The 25,189-nt window shown below is 57.4% G+C and overlaps 1 protein-coding gene across 6 annotated transcripts in view; it reads right to left on the minus strand.

Annotated features, from left to right (window-relative positions):
- TSPOAP1 (TSPO associated protein 1) overlaps positions 1-9,403 on the minus strand; it is a 67,987-nt gene extending 58,584 nt beyond the window's left edge. For all 6 annotated transcript variants that reach the window (XM_058817729.1, XM_058817728.1, XM_058817726.1 and 3 more), the window contains exon 1: positions 9,125-9,403. In XM_058817729.1, coding sequence (XP_058673712.1) covers positions 9,125-9,403 — 279 coding nt within the window. The remainder of the gene's footprint in view (positions 1-9,124) is intronic.
- Between the last annotated feature and the right edge of the window lie 15,786 nt (positions 9,404-25,189).

Raw genomic sequence — 25,189 nt, forward strand, 5'->3', positions numbered from 1 at the left:
CCAGCCTTCCCAGGCAAAGTGCCACGGAGCAGTGTGGTTGTGTGCTCCAGGCTGGGGCCAGGCACGGGGCCAAGTGTCCCCTGTGCCAGCACGTCCCCCTGCGGCCACAGCTCCTTGGGGCTTTGCCCAGAGAGGCACAAGGGACAGCAGCAGCAAGAAGATGTGGAGGCAGGAGATCCTTGCTGTGCCAGGACGTCTGTCCCGCGCGGGGACCTCACTGCCACAAAAGCTGTGCCAAACCTTCCTGCTGGCTCTGAGCCAGCGCTGGCTGTGTCAGCTGAGCCCTCCTCCAAGACCACGTAGAGTCTGGAACCGAAGGGCTGTCTAGACGTCATCCCACGCTCATTAAACATTCATTTCCTATAATGAAATGGCTTTTAATTTATCAGCCGCTCTGCAGTTCCTTAAGGATCCCGCGCTGCACGGTGCAGCCTTGCTGCTGCCTGCACTCAGGGCTCCCATGGTACCTTTCATGGGGGGCTGGAAGAAATCATTAGGTAGGAGAGACACAGAGGCTCCCCTTAAAGTGACTCATCCAGATGAAGACATACAGAAGTGTCAGCAGGAGCTGGAGTCCAAATGCATTCCTTGGTCAAGGAGGTTTTTTGTGAGCCAAGGCAGAGCTGACACCATAGGGCAGCAGAGAGGGTCTCTGGGCAGCCACATTCCCCAGATCAGAAGCATCCTTGGCCACTAAAAAATTAACCTAAAAATTAACACAAGTGGCACGGTCTTTTGCCACAGGGAAAGTTTCTGAAATGAGAGGAAGGCAGGAGCAGAACAGCAGGGATGCTGAGGGAGGAGAGCAGCAGGCACGTGGCTTTGAAGCCTGCATTTCATCTGTCATCTCTTTTGGCAGGTAGAGCCCAAAGTTTCTACAAGATACATTGAAAACAGCAAAGAAAGAAAAGCCTCAGCATGGCAGCTGCCAGAAAACTGCTGCTTTTTCACCTGAAAGCTTCAAATGGATTGGAGAGCTGCAGCAGCTTTTGCAGGGAGAGGTGCCCAGCAGGCTGTTAAATGGGTCATGCAGGCAAAATCCCTCTGGAGCACCTAGCATTCAGCACAGCCCTTAAAGTCCTGCAGAAAACTTGCAGGAGGCCATTGGGGGACAGTAAATCAGGCATGCACTGCCTGTAGCCACGCTCTGCAATGCGGCTGGGGCAGCGCTGGCACCGCAGCACGGCCTGGCACCCACCTGCCCAGGGCTGCCCAGCCAGCCCTGGGGAACAGCCAGAGTCTAAACCCAGCCAGGCTCTGAAATCCCTGCTGAAAGCCAGACAGGGAGGAGGAATTTACCAGGTAGCCCCATGAACAGGAGGTCTCAGGTGGCCTTAGGAAACAGTCAGGCACACAGCTGATTTGAAAACATACCTAATTTGAGGGTGTAGAAACCACGCACAATTTAAAGGTGTACAAACCACTGACAATTTCAAGATGTCCTGATTTCTCCATCTGCAGCTGATCCAGGGTCCAGTTCCTAGGTTTGCTTTGCAGGAGCCATCTCTGAATACAACCCCCCTCTGCAGACACCTTGCAGAGTGACCCAGGTGAAGCTATCCCAGCTCTCCTGCTATCTCGGATATATTAAATCAACCACCTCTCCTTCATTTGAAATCATTGTCCCCAAGCCTCCACCATGCCAAAGCCCTTTAGCTGTTCATTCCACCTGACTTTAGTAATTAGTTCCCTTTAATTCTCAATCCTCTTCACTTGGAAATGAAGCCTGTCATTGCCAATCCATTTTCTTCTCTTCCAGACAGTTTCAAGGGAATCAGCCACCGCACAGGATAAAATTATTTTCCATAGGCTGCTCTTTTGCAGTGCCCTCACTGCATGTTAAAAGCAAGACAAAAATAGCCTCACCTCCTGTTGGGTCAGCGAGCAGAGCCAGCCCCAGAGCTGCAGCACAGCGAGCAGCCAGCACATCCCCACCCAGGGAACAGGGACAGTGCTCCAAAGCTATGGGAGAAGTAAGAGACATGCCTGGGATGAAGCTTGATCATCCTGCCACTCTGGCAGGCAGTGTGTCCCACTGTGCTTGTCCTGCTTCCTTCCTGCATTTTGCACCGTTCCTGGGTTCAGACACAAACATCTCTGTTGTGCCTTTGCCTTTAGGGCACTTCCCCACAGCCCTGTGTGCTGCCAACTCCCTTTCCATCAGTCAGCATTTTCTCCTGCTGCCCATCCCTCTTCCAGACTACTACTTGCCCTTATTTATGTGATTTCCTCATTTATCTGATTTTTATCACCCCATGTAACAAATTCATGGAAGAAAAAATCCATCCAAGGCTATTAACGTCCAAAATCCTGCCTCCAGCATGAGGAGTGCTGGACCCATGAATTGGAAGATATTGAGGGAATATTCAGGGGAGCAGTCACTATACATTTGCTGTTTCTCTGCATTTCCCCAGGCGTCCTCTCCTGCACACCCTCTGACCACTGCCAGCTCTTCATATGCTCCTGACTGGATGTTTAAAATGAGATGCAGCTGAAATTGGAGTCTTGAAAAAACAGATTTTCTCTATCTTAAAACCCTCTCTGGAAGCACCAATATGAATCCCAGGAACACAAATTGAGCTATTCCAGGAGAATAATCAGCTCAATAGGCCTGATGGACCTGGCTCACCATCCTTTGATGAGCTCAGCTTCTCCAGCCTCCCAACCATGGAGAAATTAATGTTCCTGCAAAACTGAGACAGGGAAGAGTGTGAATGGAAAATAAACTCCCAAGGCAGAGGATCAGCTCTCCAAAATCCAAGGCTGCAGCTGGGTTCAGAGTGCAATGCGACAATTCCTCACGTTTGACAGCAAATTCAAAAGGCATGAGGATTTGCAAGGAGATGAGAGAAAATGACACTGAAATACCTCATGGCTGCTGGGAAGGTGATTCTGAAATGCTCCTGAGGTGCTGCACATGTCATTCTTCATCCTTCACCATCAGACAGAAAAAAGGGCAGGGAATTGTGAGGAATGAGGGTTTGGAGAAGCCATGGGCAGCACTGGCAAGGGACAGGTGCTGCTCAGGGTGCAGGTTCTCATCTGGCTGGACACTGCTGGTGTTGCCAGTTCTTTTGTGTGGCCAGTTTGCTCCTGGTCCTGCTCTCCAGTGGCTATGGAGACGTGTCCCTGCTTCCAGATGGCCACAACCCACCTGAAGCAGAGGCATGACGAGGTCTGTGTGGCCCTGGACAGGCTTTCCCCAGCTGTGACCCAGCTCTCTCTGTGTTAAGCACAGTGTTTTGCAACCCCAGGCTGTGTGCAGCCACAAACTGCAGCTGATCCATCAGATAACCTGCAGCAGCACCGGGTTGTGCAACACTTCTCAAGTACAGGAACATCACCCTCCTGCTCTTGGGCCACTGTGCAACCCCTGGCCATCCCTGTGGTCCCCTGCAGGGTCTTTGCCCCTTACACACCTTGTAAGAAAGATATCTGCATTTTGTAAGGTGAAAAAGAGGTACAAAGCCTGTTCTCCCAACTACCCTTTAAACACTGGTGTACAAGTGTCTCCCTTTTCTCTTACCAGCTTCCAGAAAGATTTGGCCAAGCTCCACTCTTGGTAAAGCAGGACTGTGCTCATCCCCACTGCACTCAGGGGACGTTGCTGTTTCACTGCCTGTCTGGGGAACGTGTGGAAGACAGGCTGTGCACCATAAAACCTGGTCAGGCTACAACATTCTGAAGCCAAGACAGCCAAGCTGTCTTTTTCCCCCACTGCAGAATTTTCTGGGTGCTGCTGAACAAATCATTGAATCTGCAGAGAAGTAGCTCATGCAACACTATTTCCATTATATTAAAAAAACTCAAAATGTAGAAGATGTGGGAAGCAATGTGTGAAAAACTTCAGTGAAAACACAGAAAGACTTCACAACCTCCGCTGCTGTGTACTCATGCACATTGCAAATTATTTGAGCTAAAACATGGGTACCAGCTTACTATAAGACATTTTTGTTGCTTAGCTCTAAGCAGAGGTCAGTCTGCAGCTCCCAGCACTGCAGGCTCAGGCCCAGACCACCCTGAGGTCTTTGCTGAGCATCTGGACTCTTTCTGGATGACATGGGTCAGATAATTCTATTTTGTGAACATGCAAAATACCCTAAAGCCCCTGGTGAAGAATGATAAAATTTTATTCTTTCCAGGTTTGGTGTTTGATGGCTGGAGTAGGGAAGATTGTTCTCTGATATCTCATCTTTCCTGTAACAGAAACTCTAATCCAGAGAAACACTCCCAAGAAAGGCATGAGGAGACTTCTGCCTTCACCCTGGGAAGCCACTGAGCTGCAGCTCAGTCAATCCCCTGCCCATACAGAAGAGCCACAGACCTCTAAGACGATCATGGCTTGCAAAGTCAACACCAACTCTCCTCACCACAGAGCCTCGGCAGCAACATCCTGATCACAGGTGTGCTTTGATTAAGTGGAAATACTTGATTCCTCAACATATGCAGCTCTGAAGAGGTGTATTTGCTCTTCCACCTCACAGAGTACATCAGGGAGCCGAGGGGCAGATTTTGTATGTACAAGTCAGTTTTTGCCCAGAAATCTGCACTGCAGTTTCTCACCCACTTCTTCCCATTTTCCAAATCACTGGAAGCTTCCCAGGGGCCAAGAACACATTTTATTTTGGGTCACATTGGCTAAAATCCTGCTGCAGTTGCCCACGCTATGGCATGATTAGATAGGAAGGAATTGTTCCCTGTGAGGGTGGGCAGGCCCTGGCACAGGGTGCCCAGAGCAGCTGGGGCTGCCCCTGGATCCCTGGCAGTGCCCAAGGCCAGGCTGGACATTGGGAGCAGCCTGGGACAGTGGGGTGGGACTGGATAAGCTTTAAGGGTCAACCCAACCACTTTGGGATTTTGTGATTCGAGGTTGGGATCAGTGTTCTTGCTCACCTTGGTCATGGTCTGGCAATGGCCAACAGCAAGACGGTGTCACAGCCCTGTCCCAAATCCAGTTGATCTCCACCAGCCCAGAGGAGCCAAGGACACAGCAAGGAGGCACTGCTTGGTGTCACTCACCCTCCACATCCCACACAAGTGAGCTGGCCAAACCACTTGGACATGTCTGACAGAAGGCATGAGTTTAATCAAAAAAAAAGAGCTAAAATGAGCATAGTGTCACTTTGCCTTGTTTTCCATTCATTCCTACAAATAGAGAGGCACTGGCTCTTCCTGGCAGGCAGCTGCCTGAGATGGCCATGCATCCATAGTGCTGCAGCAAACAGCACTAAGGCATTTGCATGAGGCTGTGCACTGCCAAGCCAAGGAAAATTAATTTACTCAGATTTTGAGCATGATGGAGTACAGCCTTTTAATTGGGATTGCAAGAGGTGGCAAGAACCGGCTCCATGGCCCAAGTTCTCCCTGTCCTACTGCCATCTTTCATCCTGCTGACCTCCCCTTCCCAGTCAAGGGTGCAGCTCTACACACCCTCAGACACTAAATGAACAGCTTTCCAGCTTTGCCAATGGAAAATTTGAAGTTCTTGAAAGACCACAAATTCCTGCAAAAGGCACTGAGCTTATCATTAAATGCAGCTTGGCCTGAGCACTTGATGTGGAGGATATTTACCAGCATTTTACAATTCTTCCTGTGTCTCTGCATTGTTTTATTAGGCCCCACTGGGACCAACACGTTTTGGTGTTGTTTTTTTTTCTGTTTTTGTTTTTGTTTTTGTTTTTGTTTTTGTTTTTAGCTATTTAAATTCTTACTCACTGGAAGGCTCCTTGAGTTAAGCATTTTCAGTTGGGCTTACAGATTTATTGAATATTCTCAGCTCCACATGACCTCAAGGGAAGCTGAGGCTAGGATTTTAAGAAATTCAAATCCAAAGCAACCTCTTGTGATTGAGAAGAAATCACAGGAACCAGCTCAGAGCACCCTAACTGTGCCCCTTGCCTGTGTGGCTCTGGGATGGGAACAGGGAATGGTCAGCTGCTGAGCTCATCCCTTCCATGAGTGATCTGGGGAGCTTGGGGAGATGAGTAATCTGGAAGGGAAGGATGCAGGGAATATGCAGAAAGTGAACAGTTTGATCCTCTTCCCTTGTCCAGTGTAGGGCACCAGGAGAGGGCCTTCCCTTCAGCAACCCACTCCCAAATTCCAAACTCTGAATTTTCCAGGGCCAAAGCAGATCCTGCTGGAGCAGCAACCCCTGGGAGATGCAGGCAACTGAGCTCTTGTGGGAAGTGCTCTAAAATCCATCTGACAGCATTCTGGGAGCTTTCCAATTTCCAGACAGACTGTATCTGTGCCACTTTAACCCCATTCTTCCTACACAGACAATGTTTTTCTCCTCTGATATTCATTATTTGGATTGGGATCCCACCCCTGCAGTGCCTGGAGATTCTCAGCAGCAAAGTAATTTCTTATGTCTCATGTCCACACAGAAATTTTGGGAAGCAGGACCAGAGCAATTCCAAAGGCCCAGGAGGAAGGATACACTTGTGACAACCCCCCAGACAGCATTATCCAGTGGGGCTGTGGTGGGACACACTGCTCTGCTGAGGAGCCTGCAGTGCCTTGCAGGATGTAGGGACATGTGACAAATGGATGGAGAGATGTGAGCACAAACCTCAACAAGGAAAATTCCCCCCAGGCTGTGAAGAATATTTCTCTGTGGGATCCCAGCCCCTGGAGATATTCAACACTTGCCTGGTCAGGGCATGATCAGCCTCTTCCATCTCTGGAGCCTTCTAGGGGCTGGATGGGAGGCTCCAGGTGTGTCCCCTCATCCCACCTCCCAAACTCCAGAGTTCCTCTGCCATCTCCCAGACGGGAGAAGGGCAACAGCTCTCCACACTCTGCACTCAGGAGAGACGCAGGCAAGGACACCAAGATTAGCTTGACCTACAGACAGTCTTAATGCCTCTCTGAATGCCTTTCCACAGCCTGGCCCCCAGGGAATGGCTGAGCAGTGGTGCCAGAAGCTGGGACACACAGCAAGAGCTTCATCATAAAATCAACATCTTTAATCAACTCTGTCAGCGATGAGCCCTCAGGAGGCTCTTCCCCACACCAGGAGAGGACTCCCTGGAGGCAGCTGTCCTGTTGACACAGTGCAGCTCTGACATCCCAAGGACACACGTCCTAGAGGAAGCTCAGCTCTGGCAGCGCAACACACAGGGTGTGTCCCAGCCCGGCCAGGAGCAGCCAAGCTTTGGAAGGGAACTGTGCAAGCCTGAGTTGGCCCGAGCTCTAACAGAGCACCTTGTCCTGCAGTTGGAGGGTTGCTGCTCCACAGCCCAGCAGCACCAGCACTGGGGACAGCAGCACTGAGCTCCCTCCTGGGGCTGAACTGGAAGCCTTTCACATCCCTAAAGCCACCTGACTCCAGGAGAAACTGCTGGATTTTTTTTTCCAAGGAAAACACGAGGTAACCTTTCTGGATATCAACATCAATATTAAAGATGGTACTGCCATGGCACCACCAGCACCACCCCAATGACATCACAGTGCCACTGTGGCACTGCCATGATGCAGCAGAGTAACACCGGTCCCACAGCACCATCAGTCTGGCACCAGAGCACATCCCACCACCACCAGCACCACCAATCCCACCACAGTACATGGTTACCTGATGGTACTACTGTGGTGCTGCCAGAATGCCATGGCAAGGCTCCCACTCAGCCGGGAGCCTCCAGGATGGCAGGAAAACACTCGATGCAGCCCAAGGACAAAGGCAAACTGGATGGCAGGTGCTCAGCAGTCACCTCCATAGAGACCAATAGGGGGGACCCACTGCAGGGATCAGCAAGAACCAGTGCACTGCTCCCACCACACAGGTGCAGTTCAGCTGCTGGAGCACCCACAAACACCCCTCTGCACCAGCCACCTGCCCTCCTTCCAACCCCAGCCTTCCACTCGGGCTCCCACCAGGACAGAGCACCCACTCCCTCCCTTGCCAGCCGGCTCTCCCAAAGGAAAGTGTTCCAGGACACACTGGGCAGGGCTTGTGCCAAGCTGGTCTAGTGGAAGGTGGGCTGGAACGAGATGGCCTGTAAGGTCCCTTCCAACCCAAACCATTCCAGGATTCTCCGAAGACAGTAAGTCTGGCACAACTGACTGGACTCCTGGGATACAAAAGAGGGGTGGGAACAGAAATCCATCCCATTCTGCTGCCCCATATTTTGACTGTGGCGCTTTTGGCACAGCAGGGCTGGGGTCAGAGTCCGACCAAGGTTCAATGTGGTTTTTCCCTATTATCACAATAAACAGCCTTTCAGAAGAGACCCTTTACAAACTGGGCTGCAGTGAAATCATGTTCTCCCCCGGAGGGTTTCCAGGGGTGCCGTTCCTCCCAAGGCTGCTCCAGGCTGCTCTCCAGCTGGGCTCAGCAGCACAGCCCAGCCTTGCTCAAAACACCCCTGCTAAACCCCGAGCAGCACTGGGCAGCTCTTCTCCCCTGCGCTCAATAAGAAAAAGTCAAGAGCCATTTTCTCCCCTATTTTAAAAGCACCACAGAGCTCCCCCAGATTCCAGGAGACCCCAAGAAGATGGCTGATGTTCCCCATGGGAAAGGGTGGCAAACTGTCCTAAACAGGGTGAGCTGATGAACTTCTGTGACCCAGATCAAGGCGGTGAGATCCTGAGGAGGCCTTTTGGGCTGTTTTTAGGGAGATGCTGCAGGGCCGGGCATTGCACTGCCCGAGGTGCCTGAGTGCTCCTGCAGGGGCTGGTTCCTTCTGCAGTGGAGGTGCCCCAAGTCCTCCAGGGCTCCCCAGAGAGGAGAGGGGATGCTCTGGAAGAGGGCGGCACTGAATCATGTCCCTGACACTGTCTGCAGAGCCATTGATGCTGCCGGAACGGGTACATGCTGCAAGGATGGCTCAGCCTCGGCTGGTACAGGGCTGTGCCTGTTCCAGGTGGGCTCCGGCAAGACCCCGCACCAGCTCCAGCGTCCTCCAGGGCAGACGCAGCTGGAAATCCCTGCTGAAGGACAGCAAAGGCTCCTTTCTCTCCCGCGGGTGTGTGGCAGCGGCTGTGGCAGATGCCGGCCCCACGGGGATGGGTTTGGGGATGGCTCAGCCGCAGCCCCGCTCTCCCAGTTCCCCGTCTCGTACCGAGGTGACATCCTTCCGCGTCTCCCCCAGGATGAGCAAACACAGCCCGACCCCCGCCTTACCTTGGGGGCTCTGTCTGTCCGCTCCATCGCTCGCAGCGGCCTGACGAGCTCCGGTGCGGAGTGAACCCGCTGGGCGTCCGGCGGAGGGACGCGGGGGGTTCCCGAGGACTCCTCCTGGGGCTGGGGTGCTCCGTCCTGCTCCGAGCCCAGGGACAGCCGGCAGCCGGCCGTGTCACCCCCCGCGCCTTCACGCGTGTCCAGGTCCGGGCGGGCGGAGGCGGCGGGGACCCCGCTGTGCCCCGGGGCCGCGCTGGGCACGCCGCGCTCCGGCTCCTGCATGGCTGGGGCAGCGCTGGGCTCACTCCGCTGCCCGGCACGTCGGGACACGGCATGGGATAAGCCGAGGGAAAGCCGAAGGCATCAGAGCGGCGGCGGGAGCAGCCCGGGCCGCGCTCCTCCGCGGCGAGACCGGGGTCGGGGGCGGCCGCGGCAGCAACATCCCCGCACCGGGGCTGGCTCCGTCCCGCACCGGGAATGGCTCCGTCCCCGCCCGGATCCGCGGCTCCCCGTGCGGAGGCTGCTCCCGCCGCCCTCAGGCCCCCGCCGCCCGCGGCCCCATGACGTAGCGGAGGGGCCGGGGGTGCTGCCAGCCCCTCGCCGCGGCCCCGGGCAGCCCCCGGCGCAGCCGCTGCCGAGTCATCAATACGGAGCCGGGCCGGGCACCGGGAGGGCCGCGCCGCGCCCCGGGCCGCCAATGGCGGCGGCTCCGCCCGTTTCCACGGCAACGCTGCGGAGCGGGGTCTGGTGCCTATTGATGAGGCGGCGGCGGGGGGGCAGCGGTGCTGAGCCGCATCCCCCCGCACCGCATCCCCGCACCGCATCCCCTGCACCGCATCCCCTGCCCCGCATCCCCCCGCACCGCATCCCCCCTGCCCCGCATCCCCCTGCCCCGCATCCCCCGCACCGCATCTCCCCCTGCCCCGCATCCCCCGCACCGCATCCCCCGCACCGCATCCCCCCGCACCGCATCCCCTGCACCGCATCCCCCGCACCGCATCCCCTGCACCGCATCCCCTGCACCGCATCCCCCGCACCGCATCCCCCCGCACCGCATCCCCTGCACCGCATCCCCCGCACCGCATCCCCCCGCACCGCATCCCCTGCACCGCATCCCCCGCACCGCATCCCCCCGCACCGCATCCCCTGCACCGCATCCCCCGCACCGCATCCCCTGCACCGCATCCCCCGCACCGCATCCCCCGCACCGCATCCCCTGCACCGCATCCCCTGCCCCGCATCCCCCGCACCGCATCCCCTGCCCCGCATCCCCTGCACCGGGGCCGGGGAGCCGCCGCCATGGGGGCTTGGGGACAGCAACGGCCCGAGCCCCTGCTCGGCTCTGCCCCAGGGCTGCTCAGCTCTGGCCCTGGACACCCGGCTCTGGCCAGGATACCTAGCTGTGCCCCAGAGATGCTCAGCTCTGACCCGGGAATGCTCAGCTCTACCCCAGGATGCCCTGTCCTTCCCCAGGGATGCCCATCTCTGCCTCGAGAATGCTCAGCTCTGCCCCAGGGTGCCTGATTTCCTGCAAGGATGCCCACCTCTGCCCCCGGCTGATGCCCAACTTTGCCCTGGGGATGCCCTCAGCTCTGCCCAGGATGCCTGGTTCTTTCCCAGGCTTGGCTTGCACACCTTTCTACAGGGTGAGCTAAACCTCAGAACCTCCCGGACACACCGTTCTGGAAACAACCCTCTTCTGAAAAGAGCTGGGACAAGTGGCAGAGCAGTGTGTGAGCAGGCAGGGAGAGGGTGGGTGATGTGATCCCTGGTGACAGGAGTTCACAGCATAACGCCACAGCCAAGCGGGCACCGCCATCCCCCCACACACGGAGCAGGCAGGCGTCTGCTCTGTCTCTCCCTGCCTCCTCCCTGCCGTGCTGTGTCTTTGATGGAGATCACATCATACATCAGGCTGCACAGTGCCAGTGATGCTCAGGGGAAAACCACTGGGCCACCCTGGGGGACATCTGTTTGGCCCTGTCCCCAGCCCCACTCAATGCCTGACCCACTGCAGAGCGAGGTTTGCTGATCCCAAAACCCAAGAGGGATTGGTGATCCCCAAACCCCTGAGCAGCTGGGAGAGGTCCTGCCTCCCCATGTCCTTGTATGTGGTAACAGCTCTCAGTGCCACTGCTGGTGGCTCCCTGCTGCAGCGTGGGTGGTGTTTGGCATCTCACACGTGCTGCTCCCTTTGTGGCAGTGGAGCCATCAGAGGAACCTGCCTGGGGCCACCTTCTCCAGAAGAGGTACCGGGGGGGGGGGCCTTCTGTGCCCCTGTCAGACACCACTCTGTAGGCACCTCCTTTGAGCAGCCTCTCCAGCCCATCCAGATGAGCACGAGTCACCTCTTGAGCCCAACGCCACCAGCTGTGTGTCACATCTGCCTGAGCCCAGGCACATCGAGACAGTAAATTCACTGCAGACTGCCACGGGTGTAGGACCCACTTGGATGGGTCCTGTGTGTAGGGAGTTATCACTGGGTCTGGCAGGGTCTCTCTCACATCTGGGTGTGGCTACAAGGCACCTCTCACAGCGTGCAGGACTCTGCCATCCCACCTGAATCCTCTATCTCCAAGCCCGTTCGTAAGGGGTGTTTGTGTATGGTGGAGGGAAGCCCCAAGCTTGTAATGAGGAGAAAATGCAGCTAACAGACTAAAGGGAAGATTCCAGAAAACTGATCCCACCTTCCTCTGTCTTCTGGTAATCATGTACCCTGAAACCACCAGCTCATGTGGCTCCTTGTGCTGCAGGAACAGGTCAGGGTAGATCTCACCATCTCCCACCACTCAGATCCCCTCAGTTCCTGCCCATAGATGTTCCCCCTGGCAAGGTACCAGGCAGGCTCTGCAGGTGCTGAACCAGTGTGGAAGAACAGCCAGGCACAGCTCAGCTCCCCAGTGAGACAGAACGAGCAGGTTTCATTAGGCGGAGGCAGCAGCAGTGGGAGGAGAAATGCACCCTGATAAGATTTCCTGTGACTGTCAGCCTTCTCAGAACCCCCACTTGCTTTGTGCTTCCACTGCCCTGTGCTGCTCAGGCTCTGCCTGGCTCAGCTGGAGCATGCTGCCCCCACTGACCCTGAGCACCTTTCCCCTGTCCCACAGATGTGTGCCAGACCCACCTGGCTCCACGGCACTGCTGGGGCTGCTCTGGAGAAAGAGGGACCAGGGATCCCCAGGCACAAGTCTGGACCCACCACAGCCTTCAGGGAAAGCCCCAGTTAGGTGACATGAAGGACAGGGTGTCCTAACCCAAACTAACTCTAACCCCAACCCCACACCATTCCTGGGGAGAGGATATCTCCTGAGGCCCTGAGCTTGGGAAGCTGGAGATGATCTTTCACATCTTGGCCAGCCTACAGCTGGGTAAGTCCTTATTAAGTCTACTTTAAAAGGTTAGAGGAAAAATTTATCTGGGCTATTGAAGACTCGGTGGGTTATGAGGTCCCTGAGCTCCGAGTCACAAAGTTCTCATGAGGGCTACAGGGATGGGGTGCTCCAGGTCCGCTTGGTCCTCCAGGTTTCCCAGGTACCTGCTGTGGGGCTGTGCTCCCTGCAGAGGAGACCCAGAAAGATCCTTGAAACTCTCCAGGACAGGGGAAACCACAGGCTCAGGGAAAGGAGGTGATAATATAGAGGAAATTAAGAGCAACAATGACACTGGAGAGCTCAAGATCAACAGCTCAAATGTGGGGAGATGACAAAGGGTCCCAGGAGAGCCCTCCAGCAGTTCCCACTGCTCTCCAAAGGCCTCCAGGGAGCCGGGTCTGTGCCTGGCCCTGCAGGGACAGGGATCCAGTGCATGGTGTCCCTGTGCTCTCCAGCAGACAGCAGCAAGGACAGGGCTGCTCCACAGTGAGCAGCAAAGGGGAACCCGGGTGTGATCCAGAACACTCAGCATCCTCAAACCCCAGGGGCCATCCCAGAACTGAGCAGGACAGTGCTAATGGGGTCCCTGGACAGCCCCAGACAAGATCAGATGAGCCAGGACAGGGACCCCAGCCAGGATCAGGAGGAGACAGAGCTAGAGCTGGAAATAAGGCTCCAGCAAAGGTGCATCCAGCCAGGTGCAGGGCCAGACACAAACTGGTTGGTTTGGGCTCCAGCCAGCACATGTGACTGGAGACAGGATTCTTACAGTGATGATCCAGAGCCTGCTGAGGAGATCAGAGCCAACAGAGCTTTACTTACAAAAGCCCAGCCAAGGCCTGAAGAGCCAGGGCTGAGCCTCACTGAGGCTCCTGGCCCAGCACCTGCAGGCCCTACAGGCAGTTCTGTCCAGTGAGTGCCTGATGGGTCCTGCCCTGGTTTTGGGCATTCTAGCAGGGACTGGAGTGGACAGTGTGAGCTCTGCTGTGGTTTTGGCTGGGAAAGAAGCACAAGAATGAGCATGAGAGGCCAAGGCAGCCCTGAGGGAGGTCCCCAGGGTGTGGGGACAGTGACGTGTGTCAGCTCTCAGGGAGCTGAGGGGATTGGCAGGTGCCAACCCATTCCCACCCTCCTTCTGGCAGTGCCCTGGGAATGGCTGCAGCACATGATCATCCTGTCTCTGTTCATGAGCCATGCTGGTGGCTGCAGGGACATGCAGGGACACAAGTGGGCACCTGCTGTGCCAGCAGAGCCCTCCAGCTCCCACAACACTTCCTGAGCCTGAGGTCTGATGCGTCCTGGAGCAGCTCCAAGGAGGATGCACATGGCCCCATTCCCCCGATCCTGCCATGCCCAGCAGCACACGGACACTGGCAGGGAACTGGAGCAGCACTGGGATGGAACCCCTGTTAAAAATAACCTAGAAAAGGAATGTGCTGGGCTGGCCCTGCCAGGGTCCACAGTGAGCCCCAGCCCTGGTAGCTGCAGCGTGCTGTGGTGTGGCAACACCAGCTCAGGCTGGCACAGGGAGCCTGGCAAGAGCCTGGCTGGGCTCTGTTGGTCCCCACAGCCCTTCCAGAGCCATCCTGAGAGCTCTGGGATGGACACCCACACCCCCCTGCCCCCAGAGGGGTCTCAGCCCCAAACCCTGCCCTGCTTGGGGCATTCCTGGGGCAGCGAGGTCCTGTGAGGACTGGGAGCTCACCCCAACAGGGACAGGACCCGTTTCCTTGCAGAAACCTGCTAAAATGCCTTCAGGATGGAGGGAGGCCTTGAAAAAATTGAGGGTTTTATTTAAAAAAGCAGGAAAAAAGTAGCAGTTTCTGTTTTGCTGCTCTCAGCACGAACCACCTTTCCAATTGTCTCTCCTAGCAGTGACCACTGAGTAGTATCTGCAACCCCAACAGACCTTGGGCATGAAGATTGGATATTTATCCTTCCTAATACTTGAATGCACATTATTAGGAGGAAAATTTTCAAAGCTTTTGCATGTTAAAAATGTGAATTTGCTTTTCCCTCCCAGTGCTCACAAACTGAAAGCTGTTCAGGGCAGTCCGCAGTGGCTGCTTGGGGTTTTTTTTAGCCCTTTTTCGTTTTTACTGTTTAAAAAGTTGTCTCCTTGTGACCATGACGACAGTTTTGATTTGATTTTTTTTTTCTTCCACATCCCCTTTGAACAGCCACAAAGCCAGGGAACATGGGAAAGCTGGGACAGCAAGAAGTAAAACACCCCAGTCATTTCTGGACAGCTCAGTGAAAGAAAAATACCACAAACTCAGTAAACCCCACCAAATGATCCCGAGACCAGCATAGCAAGTTTTACAAAATGTAAAAACTTTCCAGTGGCATTTGTGTTTAAAAAAAAAAAAGTATTTTTAATATTTTTTCCTACTATTTTTAAATGCCGTCTTCCACAGGCAGGACACGGGGAGTCAAAGACAAAGGGACAATGCTTGAAGGAACATTGGGAGCTGACATTTGGGAAGAAGGCCCAAACCTCCTCTGTGGAAGGTGGGTTGGTTTTAGACCCCCAGGAAACAGGGGCAGGGACATGTGGATGGAAGGAGACTGGGATTGTAGGAGGAGTTTTGGAGGTTTTGGCTCCACATGGCCTTGTGACCACGGCTGGGGCTGCCATGGGACACAGCAGCTGTGCTGGTGACCCTCAGGGGACTGAAGGAGACCATCTTGTGCCAATGGGCTGAGATTGGCCAGCCACCACCCCCAGCCACGGTGTCTCCCAGGCTCCCCAAAGCTCCAAATCCGGAATGACCCCACCGCACGTGGCCCTGGGCACAGCAAAGAGCTTCTCCCCAGTTCTCAGGAATTGCATTAAAAAATCCACAAGTCAATACCAAAAGAGTTTTATTTAGCAGCCCCTCACCCTGCTGAACCCAGCAATCACCAGGAACCCCACTCTGCCTCCCATGCTCCAGCCACTGCCCAGCTCTCCCCAGGGCTTCACCTCCTGGAAAATGAAGGTGGGGGGAAAAACGTGCTCGGGAGGCTTTGCTGCCTACCTGGCCTCTCAGTGCGAGGCTCATGCCAATGGGATGGCTCCTTCCAGTGCCACCCACGGGACACTGCGTTGGCCTCTCCCGCCCACGTGGCCATGCCAGTGTCAGGGGGACAAGTGGGGACAAGCAGAGCAGCCCCGGCGGGTGCTGGAGCTCTGGGTGGGTGCTGTGGGCCAGGCAGGGCCCGGCGGCGCTCGATGGGCTTGTGGCTCCGTGCTGCTCTGCGCTCTCTTCTCCGTAGCCCACAGTACACTCATCCATAAAGTAGGAAACACTACACCCTGCAGTGCTGTTTAGTAGTGCTTTCTACTTTATGGGTGACTGCACTGTCTCTCAGTCGCTGTCGGCGGCCGCTCTCCTCCGGCGTGCAGCTCCTTCCCCACACGTGGCCGTGCCACACCCCACGTGGCCATGGGCACCTCGGCCACAGACACGAATGGCAGCTCTGCTCCGGCCCCGGGACAGAGACCCTATGGCAGTGTCACCTTCTGGGAGCCATGCCGAGCATGGGGGACATCCTTATCCTGGGGGGAGATCCTGCCTTGGCCTCCCTTGTCCCCCCAAACCCCCCCGCCCAAGCACAGGGAAGAGCCTCACCTTTTACACATGGGTGAGACCCTACCTCATACTCCACAGCCCCACCTCGAGCCCTGTCCTGGGCACAGGGGACACCCTAAGTTTTTCCCCAAGGCAGGGAGGTCAGTTAATATCTCATCCTGGTCGAAGGGGACAGTTTTTACTCATTCTCAAAGGAAGGACCCCACATCAGACCCCATCTTGGTCACAGAGAACCCAAATGCCCTGTCCCTGCTTTTAATGCCTGGTCCACATTGCAAACACCATCACCCCCTCTCAAACCTCATCCTAGGCACAGAGGGTGCGTTTGCTTTGATCCCATGGGGACACCTCCAGCTCCCATCGCATTCCCAGAGGACCCCTTGCCTTGTCCCATAGGGGAGATTCCACCTTGAGCTCCATTGCTGCCCTTCAGACCCCACCCCAGTCTCAGAGGACCCCCCATGTGGGGACACCAAGGGTGAGATCCCATCTCAAACTCCATCCTTGTCCCTCAAATCCCACCTGCATCACAGAGGGCCCAACCATGCCATGTCCCCATGAGGGGACCCCACCTAAATGGCATCCTGGCCACAGAGGGCTCCCTGACCTTGTCCCCGTGGTGGTGAGCCCACGGCAAACGCCATCTGTGTGACAGAGACTGCCTGCAGTGCCTCGTCCCTATGGCAGAGATCCATGGCAATGGGTCCCTCTTGAAATGTCGTCATGGGGACCCTCCTTGCTCTCCCATCCTTTACTGAAGTCCCCTTTGTCCCATCCCTGCCCAGAGGTCACAGGAGCTCACTGTCCTGCTGCTCTGCCTGGGCCCCCCTCGCCCCATCTGCCGGACACACGGAGATCCTTCGGATGTCCCCGCTGCCCTCTGGGGTCACCCCCATGTCCCCACCATTGAGACCACCCAGCCCCAAGAGCCTCACCTGCCATACCAGCCTCCGCGTCCACCCAGTCCTGTCCTGGCTGCCACCAAAATCCCCGTGGCTGCCACTTCTGCTTTGGACACTTCCCGCTCTGCCCGCCTCTGCCCAGCATGGCACCTCCTCCCCTGCCACCCACTGTGCCCCCTTACCTGTCATGGGCCCCGGCCCCCCGTGCCCCGCTGGCGGTGGCACCAGGGCCCCCGGGCACCCCGTGCCGCCCCCGGGCCCGGCTCCGTTACCGGCTGGGTGCGGGCGGCTCTCGCCGGGCGTGGGTGACCCCCGCGGGTGCCGGTGGCCCGCACCGGGCGCGGAGGTGAGCGCCAGGCGCTGGTGGCCCAGGGCAGGTGTTGGTGGCCCAGGGCAGACGCTGGTGGCCCGTGCCGGGTGCCGCTGCCGGGGTCGCGGGGTGCTCATGGGGCGCTGCCTGGGGAGCAATGGGCCCCCGTGGGGCGCGGGGCTGCTTTTAACCCCATCCTGCCCACGTGGCCCCGCACAGGAAGAGCCGCGGCTGCAGAGCAGATAACGGTGCCGCTCCCACCCAGCGCCGCCCCGCAGCCCAACCGCAGCCGGCCCAGCACCGGGCCAGGAAGCACCAGCCGGTTACGCTCTCGTGGGCTTTGCTGCTGACAGCGACAAACATGTTTGTACAAAAAAAAAAAAAAAAAAGAAAAAAAAGAAAAAAAAAAAAAAAAAGAAGAAAGAAAGGGGGAAAAAAAAGAGGTGTTTGCACAGGGTGACAGTAACTGAATCCACCTCCCACGGCTGCTCGGCTGCGCTGTGGCCCCTCGCCCCATCCCAGTGGTGGGACCTGCACGGGGGCAGTTCCTGCCCATGGAGGGTCCCCGTGCAGGGGCTGCAGGATTCAGGGGCTGCCTGGTCAGTGGGGTGAAGCAGTGGGGACACAGAGGCCAGCGAGTCACATCCCCAAGCCTTGCTTTAGGAAACGCGTGGCGCAAGCGGCTTCCTGCAGCCTCCCACCCCCGGGGCTCGGCAGCACCAAACTTCCCCCGGCCCGGGCAGCTGCAGCGACCAACAGGGATGTGAGGCCCGGGAAGAAAACTGAAAGCTGGGTTTGGAGGTTGGCACATCCAGGTCCCAATGGCCCTGGTGACGGCACTGGGATGGTGCTGGGACACAGAGCAGGTGGATTTTGCACAGCTAGCACCACCCCATCTCAGCACCAGGGTAAGCCCACCACTAAACTAGATTGAAATCTACAGGCAAAATCCCCAAAAGTGACCATAAATGGGGCTATGTCTGTCCCTGCACTGGTTTTCATGTGCCTCTGCCAAAGGCTTCTTTTTAGGCCAATGCAATTCACTCTCAACATTGATAATCTGGACAGAAATGTATTTTAAAACTGTGCTGGTCAGGTTTGCAAGAGGCAGGGAAAGAGCAAAGCCAAAAAGAACCAGGCAGCAGCACAGGCAGAAGTGTTTTGACTTGAGCTGCATGTGTGCTGATGGCAGCAGGTAAAGGAGGCTTTAGGAGAGAGGGAATTGGTTGGGAAGCCCTTTCCAAACCAAGGCTGGTGGGAGTTTCAGTGGAAAAAAACCAATCAGAACCTCGTGCCTTGGGCTACCAACAGCTGCCCTGTCTCCCACCCTCCCCTGGCCCTGTGCCCATCTCCATCCCTTATGGTCATGGGGCTGGGGACACTGTGTTCCCTGTGCTGCAGAGAAATGCAGCAAGGAATGTAAGTGCTGTTGGTGATGTCTCCCAGGGCCCTTCTGGCAGCTCTGAGCCCAGGAGCATTGTGCTGCCTCTCCAGGGCCTGTGCTGGGCAAGCATTCATCCATGGCAGAGGCCATCACGTACAGGCTGGGTCCATGGGCAGCCTCCTGATGCCAGGTGACTTCAGATGCCTCCCAGAATGGCCCTCATGGGGACCTGAAGCATGTAAATATAATTTTTGGTTTGAACCACAAAATATCCTCATTTAGAAGGGATCCACAAAGATCATCCAGCCCTGCACAGGACACCAAAACAATCCCACCCTGTGCCTGAGAGCAGATTGTGGCCAACCCAGAGACCATCCTGGAGACATCCCCCAGTGCCATCAGCCACCTCAGTGCCATGGGACACTCCCCAGAAGTGGTGGGTGCCATCACAAGGGGTGAAAACTGCACAGGGTACAGGCAACCACACTCTCAGAGCAGAGAAAGGAGCCTTTTGGGGGGCAACCAGAGAGATTTGGCCCCTGGTGCTGCTGAGGGACTTTCCCCCTGTGACCCAGGGTCAAGGCCATGCTTCTGGCTGGTGACAAACTGGTCCCTGGTAAATACTGCAGGCTGGGAGCAGAGCACAGGCTGAGAAGTTTGGGCCAGTGAAGAAACCTGAGTTTGAGCTGACCATGGGGCAAAGTGAGATGAAGATATTTCTGAACAGAGGCGGCTGGAGGAGAATGTACCCAAGGACAAAATGTCAGGGGAGAGTGAAGCACGTGGCCAGAGCTGGGGATGTGCAGGATGACAGCAGGGAGGAAGCTGTGCCTTCCCAAAATGGGGTCCCTACAAGCAGAGCCCTGCCCAGCACCTGCCTGTGCTGCTGAGGGGCCACAGAGAGGGGCCACAGGCACTTTCCCAGCAGAGAAGTGGGGGGAGGCGACGCTTCCTCTTTCCCCAGCCCAGCACAGATGGGGGATATGACATTTTGGGTCCTGGGCTGGTTTCCTTCTCCTGCTTGAGTGTCAGAAAGGAAGAAATCAGCAGATCTGGTTCCTTGGGCTCTGACGAGGTCTCTGAAAGTCTCCAGCTGATGATGAACTTACCACATTCCCCAGTCATTGGTTAATTTTACTGGCTGGCAAACAAGGCTGTGGGAATTCCTACTCCAGCCCTTGGCTCTGCACCATTTGGTCCTGCTCCACTCATGTCTGTCTGAAGGAGCTCCAGGAGCTTTTTGGGGTTGGGGGAGGCTGAAACAGCTGCATTTCCTTCCCTGGGAACCTCATGACAAGATCTGGTCCCCAGCTTTCCCAAGGCCCCTCTCCACACTCTGCCCACCTGCTCAGTGTCTCCCAGGGGCTCCCTGAGACAAATCCTGACCCCCCAGGCACCACTCCCCCACTCTGCCTTCCCCTGCCCTCGTCTGTGGCACCCGGAGGCAGCTCAGACATTGCCATGCACCCCGAAATTTCCTGTGCATGGAGCCCCGCGGGTACCTCGCTGCCACCCAGCAGCGCCGAGCTCCCCAGGGCTGTTCCTTTTCCAGTAACTCCCCCAGTATCGGGGAGGGCAGGGGAGCAGGAGCGCGGGGCCGGGGCAGCGGTGCCGGGCAGGGGGAAGGGCCCTTGTCGGGCTGCGCAGCCCGGGCGCTGCGAAAGCGCTGATAGTTCTTATCGGCCTCGCAGCAACTTCCCCTCCTCGCCTGCGGTCGCGGCGCTCGCTGCCGGCAGGGGAAGTGCAGCCCTCAGCCCGGGGCTGGGAGACGAGCTGAGCTCCTGCCGGCGCCTCAGCCCGGCCTGTGAACCTGCTCTGTGGTGGGGACAGGCAGCTGCCCCGCCACACTCGTGTGATTCCCATCCCTCCAGCACCCCATGGCTGCATCTATTCATCCATCCATCCATCCATCCATCCATCCATCCATCCACCCATCCATCCATCCAGCACCCCATGGCTGCATCCATCCATCCATCCATCCATCCATCCATCCATCCATCTATCCCTCCAGCACCCCACGGCTGCATCCCTTCATCCAGCACCCCATGACTGCATCCATCCATCCATCCATCCATCCATCCATCCATCCATCATCCATCCATCCATCCATCCATCCATCCATCCATCCATCCATCCAGCACCCCATGGCTTCCATCCAACTGGTGCCTTGAGAAGGAAGAGGAAGAGGAGAAGGAGGAACATGAGGAGGAGAAGGAACAGGAGGGTCTTACCCAAACCCTCCCTGAGCCATCTCCACTGCCCTGGGGCCAGCAGGAAAGTGGCCAGGTGAGCTATTGGACGCACAGCCAAGCTGTAGCATCTCCTGGCCAGGCCCTAAAGGAGCCACAGTGTCTCAGTCAGGCCACCATTCACACTGAAGCCTAATGACACCACATCCCTCTGAGAACACAGGACAGAGGCGGGAGGGGGATGGCTCTCTCCACTTGACAGTGCAAAGAGTGACCTCCTAAAACCCCTGGGACAGAGGGCTCTGAGCCCTCTCTCTTCAGGAGAACAGATGCTAGGGACATCTGCAGCACCAAAAAGCCAGGAGTGCCAAGCACTGCCCCCAAGAGCTTTTTGGATGGGAAGAGCATTGTCTGCCACCATCATGGAGCATTGTCTGCCACCATCATGGCAACCCTTCAAGGAAGAGCAGCAGTCCCTGTGGCACGGCTGAGAGGCCACCCCTGCACCCCAGAGAGGAGCTGTGGTCCCGGCGCGGGCCCGTTTCGCCCCCGGGCCCGGGAAGAGGCCCTGGGCGGGATGTGCGGGGCGCTCCCCGTTGCTCCCAGGCTCGCCGGTGTCCCGGAGGCCGGGCGGGAGCGGGGCCGTTAAACGTGACTCAACCAGAAACTGCCGGCCCGGGGAGGAGGCGGGCGGGAGGCAAATGAGAACACAAGGGAAACCTCAAAAAGGCGAAGTGACGCGGCGGGCGGGGGACGCGGCGCTGGGTTTGCCCAAATATGGAGAAAATCGCGGCCCGGCTGCGCCAATGGCGGCGCGGGGCGGTTGGGCCGGGCCGGGCCGGGGCTGCTCCGGCGCTTTCCGGGGCACCTGCTGGGGGGAGGGACCCCATGGGCCGGGGGCGCTGCGGGCCCGCAGCATCCGCTGCTGCACGTGGGCAGCTCCTGTGTCCCCTCTGTGGGACAGAGCCCGGCAGGGACACCGGCAAGGAGCCACGAGAACCACGAGGCTGGGCTGTGGCTTTCCCAGGGCAGGATGGGCTCAGAGATGCAGGGCTGAGCTCTGTGCTGACAAACCCTGCTGTCCCCTGAGCCTCCAAGACAAGGGGCAGGAATAGCTGAGGAGGGGGGACAGGCAGTCGGGGCTGCCAGGAAGCCTCTCCCCGAAGCTGGCATTGGTGGCACCTTCCCAGCGCCTCTCCAGGCCAGCTTTGCTGTTCCAAAGCCCCCGCCTGGCCAAGGGGATGGATCCTGCAGCCACTGCTGCCCTGTACCACACACCTGGGCTGTTTGGGCACCAGAGCTGCAATGTCCTTTCCCAAACCAAGTCCCACGGCTCTGTTTGGGCACTCAGTGGTTCTTCTGCAACTGCCTGTTGGAGGGGAAAAGCCCCTTCCAGTTTCCTTGGAGGGAATAGGCCCCTTCCACCCAGCAGCAGCACCAGCCTGGGTGATGTGCAGCTGGCCAGGAGGAGGGAAGGATAAGTGCCACCTGGGATGCAGCAGGAGGTCTGGGAGAGCTGGTGATGCAGAGATACCATCCTTGGACTTCAGCTGTGGTCTCACTTTGCCATGTGGCCTCAGGAAATGGGTCCTCAGCATCCCCAGCCACCTCCACTCCTAAGCTGAGACTCCACTCTGCCCCTCCCAAGCCTCTGCATCTCCCTTCCCATGATGGAGTAGGCCAGGGAGGTAAAAGATCTCGGGCTAGAGATGGGTTGGGACCACCCACCAGACTCCAGAACCCCAACTCTGTGGGCAGACCTGTGGGTTTGGAGGTGTATCCACCATGAAGCAGTTTAGGTCTCTTTGCTGACAGCCCTGAGCTCACAAGGGGTGGATGTTCCACTTCCAGGTGCCCTTTGCAGGCCTCTGTCAGGAACCCATCAGTCTCTCCCCTTCACAAGGCAGCGCCTCCTCCTTCCTCCACAGTTCCTGAGGGGAAAGCACCCAGAGGACCCATCATGCATGGGAGCTCCCTGTTTGCTCACAGATCCCCTCAGCAGGGAGCACATCCCCATTCCTTGCCCACCTGCCTCCATCCCAGTGCACCAGGGTCCCCTTGGCACAGGCACGTGGCAGCTGGGCCCTGTTCCTGCCATGCTTTGAGAGCTCTTGCAGCTTGCCCCCTCCCCACCTCGCCCCCTAAAGAACTGCCCCCCTCCTGCTGCTGCTCGGGTCTGGCCTGGGCGCCTCCTCTCCCCACAGCAGACACAGGGGCCTTGGTGGCTTCTGGCCATGTGCCCCGACACGGAGGTGACAGGGGCACCCATTCCTGGCATGCCCAGGCTTTGCCATCCTCACTACAGCACCATTTCACTCCAGCTGCCTGGACAACTCAGGTCATCTTCCCTATCACCTCCACCTGCCAAGGTCTCCTCAGCCAGTTTCCAAGGAAAACAGTCTTAAACAGGGTCTGTCTGGGGCTTTTCTCCTACTCCTACCACCTGTCTCCAGGGGTTTCCACATCCCTGAGGTATCTGGTCCCCCCAGGCACACAGGGTGGCCAGAAGGCACCTGGGAAAGTCCAAGTCCACACTGGGAGCCAGTGGAGAAGGTGAAAGGGCATTTAGGGTGAAGCAGGACTGATTCTTAGAGAGCAGGAGCGCCTGTCCTGTCAGGAAAGGCAAGAGAACTGGAATTGTTCAGCATGGAAAAATAAGCTCCAGGGTGACCTAACTATGGCTTTCCAGTACCTGAAGAGAAATTACAGAAAAGATGAAGAGAAACAATTTACAAAGGCCCGGGTTAGGTGGGGTATTGGAATGGAATTGTTCCCTGTGAGGGTGGGCAGGCCCTGGCACAGGGTGCCCAGAGCAGCTGGGGCTGCCCCTGGATCCCTGGCAGTGCCCAAGGCCAGGCTGGACAGGGCTGGGAGCAGCCTGGGACAGTGGGAGGTGTCCCTGCCATGGCAAGGTAGGGAACAAGACGGTCTTTAAAGTTCCTTCCAGCCCAAAGCATTCCATGATTCCATGATGCTGTTGCCAGCCCCGGCAACACCTCAGCGTAGCAGGCACAGGGGCAGAAGGGGGGCGGCCCAGCCTCGGCCCCTGGGCAGGGTGCAATGTGCTCCCGTACACGGAGAGGGGCCGGGGCCGCCTTGGCCCGGGCTGGGCCGCTCGCTGTCCCCGGAGAGCCGGAGGGGCCCCGCAGGTGGGGACGGCATTTCCCGGCAGCTGCCTCTGCACAGGCACCGAGGGCGCTGCGGTTTGGAAAGTCGCTTTTCTCGTCCGCAGGGAGAGCCGGGGTATCGCTTCTCAAAACCCGCACGAAGTTCCACTGGCTCGTGTTTCCTGCCCTGGCCGTGCCGCCCAGCGCTGCCAGGCTGCTCGGGTGCCAAACCTGCAGCGTTTTCGGGCCTGGCTGAAACATTCGAGCGTCATTTGGTGCAGGGGGAGGAGCGCTCCTGACTCATCTCAGCTCCCGGCCCGCTGACGCTTCTCGCTCCCGATTCCCACTCCGGCTGCTGCCGCACATTTTCTCTCCAGTTTCTTCAACGTGAGAGCTCCCTGCCCTACTTTTTGCAGCCAATAAAGCTCCGCATCGTTTGCTTTTTTGCTCGTACATATCCCAGGCAGCTCCGGGGCTGGGCTCTCACTGAAGGGCTCTGTTGGGAGCCTTGCGGGAGCAGAGGGAGCTCGCAGGGAATGGGCTCGGGGCCAGCCTGGTGAGAGGCACCGCATTCACCAGGCACAGGAGGTGCAGCTTTCAAGGACCACCACCTTCATTTTCCTCACTGGGGTGGCTCTTTTGCATTTGCACTGCAGCTCCGGCCAATCTTAACCTCCACATATCCTGGAGCACTTGGACTTCTAGCAAGGGGTGAGGTCTCTGCAGGGTTCCCAAACCCCCTCAGTCTCCCCGAGAGGCACAGTGACAGTGCACACTGCGCCCTGGGGACAATTTCCTTCAGCAAAGTTCCCAGCCCTGAGCAGTGACTGCAACTTCCCAGGAAGGGAGATGAGAGCCACAGAGCCTCAGCCCCACAGCAACCCCGGCCAAACAAGCCCATCCTGCTCAGGGTCCTGTGCAGAGCCCTCTCGTCACCTCCTTTGCATCATGGGCCAGGGGACAAGGGTCTTGGGTCCTGATGTGGCTCCAGCATGGCCATTCCCTGCAGCCAGGGGAAAGCAGTTGGATTGAAAGGTGCTGTGAAACAGCAGAAAATGGAGCTTGTGCAACAGTCGGCCTCCAGCAGCTCCCCAGCCCCAGCACAAGGTCGTGCTGCCACCCCGTGGCACTGCCAGCGTGAGGCTCCCCGGGCTGGGCATGGCAGGGGGGTGGATCTGTCATCCAGCATCCTCCCAGCCTGGCTGGAGCCAAACCCTTGCTCCCCAAACC

This window comes from Ammospiza caudacuta, chromosome 20, assembly GCF_027887145.1.
Source record: "Ammospiza caudacuta isolate bAmmCau1 chromosome 20, bAmmCau1.pri, whole genome shotgun sequence".
Classification (NCBI taxonomy): domain Eukaryota; kingdom Metazoa; phylum Chordata; class Aves; order Passeriformes; family Passerellidae; genus Ammospiza; species Ammospiza caudacuta.